The 7,442-nt window shown below is 43.6% G+C and overlaps 1 protein-coding gene across 2 annotated transcripts in view; it reads right to left on the bottom strand.

Moving 5' to 3' along the window:
* Nucleotides 1-1,577: 1,577 nt before the first annotated feature.
* The window catches only part of Sco1 (SCO1 cytochrome c oxidase assembly protein), a 14,845-nt gene continuing 8,980 nt past the window's right edge, over nt 1,578-7,442 (bottom strand). Inside the window, exon 6 of one of the 2 annotated variants that reach the window (XM_006533721.2) lies at nt 1,578-5,116. In XM_006533721.2, coding sequence (XP_006533784.1) covers nt 4,982-5,116 — 135 coding nt within the window. In that variant the 3' untranslated portion in view covers nt 1,578-4,981. The remainder of the gene's footprint in view (nt 5,117-7,442) is intronic. The other variant, NM_001040026.1, reaches the window with a different exon arrangement.

Below are 7,442 nucleotides of genomic sequence, written 5' to 3'. Positions count from 1 at the left end.
TGTTACCAATGCTTCACTCATTTGTTCCTGATCTTATTTGAGCCTTGCCTCAATCCCAGGGAATAGGCAGAGCAGGTGGCCATATCCCCACTTAATTGATGGGGAAGCTGTGACTCAGCAGGAGTGCTGCACAGGGGGATGGGCTGTGGTGAGGTCCTGGTCCTTGCTTCGTGCTTGGTGCAGGACCTCAGTGCCTCAACACTGAGAATAGCCTTGGATTATGGGAGAAACAAATCTCCCTGGTAAAGTTTAAACTTACTAAATTGACCTTAGTTTTTCTATGTAAAATTAAAAGGCAGAGGGGGGGGTAAACTAATAACTATAACCCCTCATCTCTAGCCTGTCACTCTGTCACTTAACGAGCATAAGAGACACAAGTCTGTAGGTATGCTGAGGGGAAGTGTTGCCTGTCACAATAGATTACATTCTCTGGGGTGACATGGCAACCTGTCACCAAAGGCATTGCTTCCAGGGTCTTGCCAGGCTGTGCATGAGGAACCCAGCATATTATGCCTCTCTCCAGTCAACAGCAACCGAGCACACAGGGCAACAGCGAACCCAGCAGCTCACTTTCATGGCTGGTGGGAATTAGATCAAGATGGCTACTCCTACAACCCCTGCAGGGGGATATTACCAGCGAATCACAGCAGATACCTCATCCTGCTCTTATCACCACAATCTCTCTCGGCACCATGATGTTGGAAGAAACTACAAAGGGATTGAAGTCAACACAAGAGATCAACTATCTTCCTTAGACTTGACCACTTTTCCTAGTAATTTCTTTTTGTATGTGGTGTGTGTGTATGTGTGTCTGAGGATTCGTATCCCCACGTACACACGTAAAGACCAGAGGACGACACTGGTGTCCTGCCCTATCTCTTCTGCTTTATTTCCTTGAGACAAAGTCTTTCTCTGAATCTAGAGTAAGGCTGGCACTCAGCAGGCAACACTTCCCCTGAAGAAGGCAGAGCTCTCAGCAAAGTTTAACAAACCCAAAGGGTTTGTTTGAATAGTCAGAGTCAGGGCCCATATGCAGGGTCTTCCATTCCCATTTCACGGCATAGAGAATCAATGGCTCCAGAGACCTCCAGTCCACCCTAGAGGTCAGCAACCAAAGCTGTCATGGCACTGAGAGGCAGTGAGTTTGCTCATAGGCCTTTGGGGAGTCTCATGGAAGAACGGAAAGAGACAGCTGGTCAGTGTCAGCCTAACAGTGAGACCACTCCAACGATCCTTGTTCCCATTTAAATTCCTTTTTTGTGGAATGGGCTGGAAACACTACTCTTACAGTCCAGCCATCTGAAGTATTCCTGGGTGGGTCTGCAGTTGGCAGCTCATTATCCATTTTCCATGTGAGGATGATGCAAATTTAAGAGCCCAGGCAGAGTAAGAAAGAGAGCCTTCCCCTCTGCTGCTGCTGGGCACTGAGGTCTTGTGATGGTCTTGAAGTTGTCCTACCATCACAGTATCAGGTCCGCCATTGTAGTGGTGTTGGAGGAAGGGCCCATGTAGGTCCTTTTGGGTTTGTTGAAAAGTTAATAAAATGTTGGCGCACATTGCAAATGTAAACTATAACATGGTATCAGTTTATACTTTATAAACAGGATGTACATACTTTTGCATAGTCATATATGTTTACACTGTCTAAAAATGTAAATGTATAGACAGCCTAATTTTCTCCCACACTGCTGTGCTGTGAGCCTGAATTTGGGGGAAATGCTCTGGCCTCTGGCGTTCTTGAGCATCCAGTTTTAGGTCTAGTCTACACAATGATTTTAGTTCTTCCCGTCTTCTTTCTCTAGAGCTTCAACGAGTGAGCCTTTGTTTCTTACAACCGTAATACCCAGGAATGCAGTTATGACATGACAGCAAAGGCAGAACACATACAGTCATCACTAGGCTTCACCAAAAACATAAATACTAACACCAATGGATAAGAAATGATTATGAGTCCAGAAAGAAATTATATATGAATAACTTCAGAAAAAGCCCAAGAACATAAGTGCATAGTTCAAAAAAGAAGAATAACAAGTAAATTATAGATGGAAAACATGGCATTACTAGTGATCAATAGTAAAAATTAAAACAATGGAATTTTGTCTCAGAATAATACCCATTAATGATGACTCTTGCATAGAACAAGTAGGGAAATTATGGAAATTATGGGTGGTGATGTTTGCAATAAGTAATAAACCATTCTCTTCCCTTTGGGTTTGTTAAACTTTGCTGAGAGCTCTGCCTTCTTCAGTCTCTTTGTCCCTCTCTCACCTGGGGTAGCCTGCCCTTGCTATTGTGCTAAGCTAGAGCACGTTGCTAAGAGTTGAAGTCTTACACCCCAGACATGCTTTCTTTCAAGGCCACTCATAGGAATTCTTCTGATGTGTTTTGAGGTGTAGATTGTAGACAGTGGCAGGATACATCCTACACTTCCAGGTATGTAAGCCACTACATAGTTCAAGGCATCTCACTCTGGAAGGGGCTTTGTGTCTGCTTCAATTGAAACCAATCACACCAAGTCCTGCTGGAGCTGTGCACGTCTGGTTTGTGCTCCCACCATCTGATGCCTTCCTAATGCAATCCTGGTTTTACAAAGAAAAACCCTAACAAGCAGGTTGTTGCATTTGTTCTGGTCTACACTGAACCCTACTCTACTTGCTTCTTCCTTGACCTTAGCGCAGTATACACACAGTTACAGTATGATATAGAGTGACCGATGCAGAACCCTGAGATAAAGACATTAAATGGCTACTTAATGTCTTAAACGTCTCTGAACAGGGTGGCTGGAGAGATTGCTCAGTGGTTAAAGAACACTGACCGCTCTTTCAGCAGTTCCGAGTTCAATTCTCAGTAACCACATGGTGGCTCACAACTAAGGAATGGACTATACTGGTTCACTGCAGCTGACTGATTTAACAGAAAATAATTGTTTTCTTAAGGTTCTAGAGACTGGCAATCAATGATGGGGGTGTCAGGAGTCGGTTTCTTCTGAGGCCAGGGACAGACAACTGTGCTTCAGCCTGCTCTCCTGTGTTCTAATTTCCTACCCTTTTAAGGATATCAGTAGGTTTGCTTTAAGGAAGAGAAAACCTAACAGCTTCATTTAAACCTTATTACCTCTTTAAAGCCTTACTCTCCAGCTGTGTGGGGGTGGTGATGCCTTTAGTCCCAGCACCAAATACTACCCAGAGGCAGTGGCAAGTGGATCTCAGTTCAAGGCCAGCCTGGTCCTTACAAGTTCTAGGACAGCCAGGATTACAGAGAAACCCTGCCTCAAAAATTTAAAAACAAACCAACAAATAAATAAATGCCTTCTTTCCACATTCAGTCACATTCTGAAGTGACTGATCCAGGACTTGAATATATAAATTGTAAATGACATGATTTGGCCTATAACAAGTACAGGTGTTCTTTCATGGTGACATAAGTATTTTCATTAGGCTTCATGTAAGTACCAAGAAGTTAAAAACCAGAAGGTAAGCCTTTATTGCTTGCATATAAACTAATCTGTGTTTGGGAAGAATGGTTTCCAGCAAGGCTCATTTGTAGCATCTTTGGATTCATTAAAAAGGTTCAAGTTGAAAAGGAGATAGCCAAACCCAGGTATCAGGGAAGTTTAATTCAGAAACAAAGCCAAGATTCATTACTCAGCAGGCATCGTCTTTCTTACTCTCTTTTTTTTTTTTTTTTTTTGGAGACAGGGTCTTATTAGGTAGCCTGGTTGGCCCAAGACTCTCTATTAGACCAGGCTAGCCTCAAACTTGAAGAAGCCCCTGCCTCTGCCTCCCGAGTGCTGGGACTAACAGTGTGCACACCACACCCAGCCAGACGACATTCCCTGGAGTAGCTGCTGACACCTTTAAGAGCTGGTTATGCTTGTTACTTCTCTATGGAACAGATGACCCAGGTGTGGGCTCAGGTCCTCAGATCTCAGTCACTTGCCCCTGGAGACCCAGGTCTCTGTATCCCACTCTGACTCAAGAGAGGCCAGTTCCTGGCCTGTGAATCTGCATTTTAACAAGCACTTATCTATTTAACAAGCACTTCAGTCTGTGGCCTCTACCCCTACCATGGTGTGCTAGGGACCCATTCTTCACAGAAGCAAAGCCATGCTTGTCCAAGTTGCTGGACTGACCACATCTTTTATTTCATACATTGTGTAATCTGGTACATAAAAATTACCAGATCATAGACATGATAAATATTCTCATTTCCACGTGGTCTACCACTGAAAACCAGTCAAACCACTTAGCTATTAAAAAAATAAAAAGGATTAAAAAAAAAAAAAAAGCTGGGCAGTGGTGGTGCACGCCTTTAATCCCAGCACTGGGGAGGCAGAGGCAGGCAGATTTCTGAGTTCGAGGCCAGCCTGGTCTACAGAGTGAGTTCCAGGATAGCCAGGGCTATACAGAGAAACCCTGCCTCAAAAAACAAAAAATAAAAAATAAAAAGGTGGAGAATGAACCAAAAGTTATGTGCAAACAGTAAGTTTTCTCCTCCAGCCCAAAGCAGCACCTACTGTGTGACAGAGATGCAGACCTGATGGTGACATTCCTTTTCAAAGAAGCTAAGCTTCTACTCTCAAATATAAAGAGGACTTGAATGCCTATGCTGAGCACACAAATTGAAACAGCAAGAACATTACGGAAGTGACACCTTCCTGTAGAATTTGGCCCCCCTGAGCAAGAAGACACCGGCAAGGAAGCAACACTACTCCAAGAGTGCCATTCCTACAGATGTGCATTGTGTGCCTCTCTGATGGTTCTGGACGTCTGTTCTCCACTGGCTCTGACCACCCTGGCCCTTTAACTCATGGTAGTTTCCTGGCAGACTGGGTTGGCTGAGCCCCAGGGTAACATCTCATGTAGAATGATGTTCTCAGGGTATGAAGTCCATGTTGTATGTTACAGTATATAGAGGTTCCTCTGGGAGACAAAGCTTCCTCTTCAGCAAGCCAATCCTGCATCTGGTGACACGGCTCTGGCTACCTCTTCTTCATGTGTGACCTCATGTGTGCAGCAATTGAGCCGGCTATTTCTGCCTTCTTCTTGTTTTGTCCAAAATAATCAAGAAATTCTCCATCTGGTCCAATCAAGTACATTATTATTGTATGATCCACCTGTAAAGCGGAAGGGAGAAAAGAATGTGTGAATAAAGATTACAATCTTATTTTACCGAGGAGAAAAATGTTGCAGGGTAAGAGAAGTTAGCATCAGTATGTAAGTAACCACAGCAGTTCCCAGTCACCAACGCATGGTCGACCAACTGGGCCTGCACCACCTCCAGTGCATGCAGAGCCATGGTCTAGAAATGGCTGCCCCTGGGTCCAGCCTGGGATGCTTTTGGTACTGCTCTTTACATACCCACTGTACAGTCTCTGAGAGAAGACTGCACCTCCTACTAGCCTTCTAAGTAGCCTATGCTGTGGAACAGCAACACTATTTTGAAACACTTTCCACTTCTGACTGGGAGTCTCTCATCTGATCCCTTCTCCACTCATACTTGTCACACAGGAGGCGAAGCAATGGTCAGTGAGTGCCTAGCAATGGTCAGTGAGTGCTGAGGTACCCGCCCTTATGTTTAAGGACCTGCCTACACTCTGCTTGCCACACTTTATGAGAAGCCAGAAAACCAACCACTAGCTGACAAATGTGATATAAACCCTAGTAGTGATTTAATCCGATATTTGAGATCCCAACAAAAACTGTAGGATATTTTTCTGCTCTGGGAAATTTGCATTTGCTATTCTGAGCTTGTGCTCTGAAGCAAACTGCTTGGACACTCCCCACCAACCCAAAGGCTACTCTTTAGGAGCCTCTTCAACCCATCATCAATTTTCCCACTAATTTCCTCTTAACATGCCTCAGTTCCAACGTAAGTTCAGACCAGTCTTTGGATATTCATTTCTGTAATATTTTAAGAGTAGATCTGCCTCCTAAGTCCTTGGAATTTGTTGGAGGCTTGTTTGGCAAGGTAGAAAGATAAGTATGCCATCACACATACCAAAGAGGAAACACCCTGAATATACCCCAACCCACATGATATGGCTGTGAGGCTGTAACCCTTTTATATACACGCATTCATAAGGAGAGAGCAAATGGAAAGAGCCACGCTCCTGCCATCAGAAAAGAATGCCACCAAGAGCTCAGACAGCTGGTGACTTCATGTGGAGAATTTACTGCAGGAGCCAGGCAGGGCCTGGAATTTCTCCTCACACTTGACAGAATCAGAATTAAAACTCTGGCTTTCCCCTCAAGCCTTTCTCTGTAGCGTATACCTTCTTTCTTCACTGCTTCCTTTCTTGGGGAATTTTTTTATGATTTCATATACACACACAACATAAGTCCCCTTTCCCTTTTCCTGTAGTCACTTTCCTCTTTAAAGAATAGGAGTATGTTGGACTTACTTCTGAGAGTTCCTAGTATAAATTACCAATTAGTATATAGTAAAAGACATTCTCTGTCCTTGTCAAACTTCTGTGTGATCACTTTTCAATACTTAACATGGTTATCATTGGAACAATGAACACTGTCCTAATAGAGAATTCTACAAATTCTAGTAGTTTGTAGTATAGAAAAACAAACTAGCAATTTACACATCCTTTTCCCTTAGTGTGTGGTATACATGTAGGTATGAGCACGCACATGCACGCACAGAGGACAGAAGGCGATGTTGGGTGTCTTTTGTCAGTCTCTGCTTGATTCACTTGAGACAAGGTCTCTCAGTAAACCTGGAGCTAGGTTGGTGGCCTCAGCAAACCTCCTCTAGCAGTCCAATAGTGTGGAGTTTCAGGAGCACATGACCATGCCTGGTTTTTTGTGTGGTTGCTGGGAATTTAAACTCAGTGCAACAGCACTGTTACCCACTGAGCTGTCTCCAAGCCCCTCACTTCATTTCATCCAGAGACAGGAGTCCTCTATAAAGTACAGACAGGCTGAAGAGGGGAAGTTACATACACTGCAAAATGCCTGATCTAACATTAAGATTTAGCACCTGTCTAATTTCAAAGTATGCATCCTTTTCTTATCACCATGTTGCCACTATTTCCAATTCAACTACAGAGGCGGCAATTCATGTTTCTTAAATATACCTTATAGCTGCCTTCAAAGATATTGCATGCATACTAATCTTCTGGACTCCCAGAATCCCTTGGTTCTTCTCCCATGGAACCACTGTCACTGGTCCCTACTCTATTCTCAGAGAAATTGTTTGTATTTACTATGCATTATACCCAGCACTACCTACTACCGTCACACAACTTAAGACTTTATGACAGTCCCTTGTCAAGTAACACAAAACACTGTTCTACATCAGGACAGATAAAGTCACTCTTCAAAAAGGGTTGCTTGGGTTTCAATCCTTAGTTTTTACCAACAATGCTGTAAGATTCACCTGTAAGCTAACTTCCCGACAGCAACAGTGCCAACAAAGCAAAGGTAAGCTCA

The sequence above is a fragment of the Mus musculus genome, chromosome 11 (assembly GCF_000001635.26).
Source record: "Mus musculus strain C57BL/6J chromosome 11, GRCm38.p6 C57BL/6J".
NCBI classification, from domain to species: domain Eukaryota; kingdom Metazoa; phylum Chordata; class Mammalia; order Rodentia; family Muridae; genus Mus; species Mus musculus.
The sequence above is the reverse complement of the archived record's forward strand: the minus strand, read 5'-3'. Positions and strand labels throughout refer to the sequence as shown.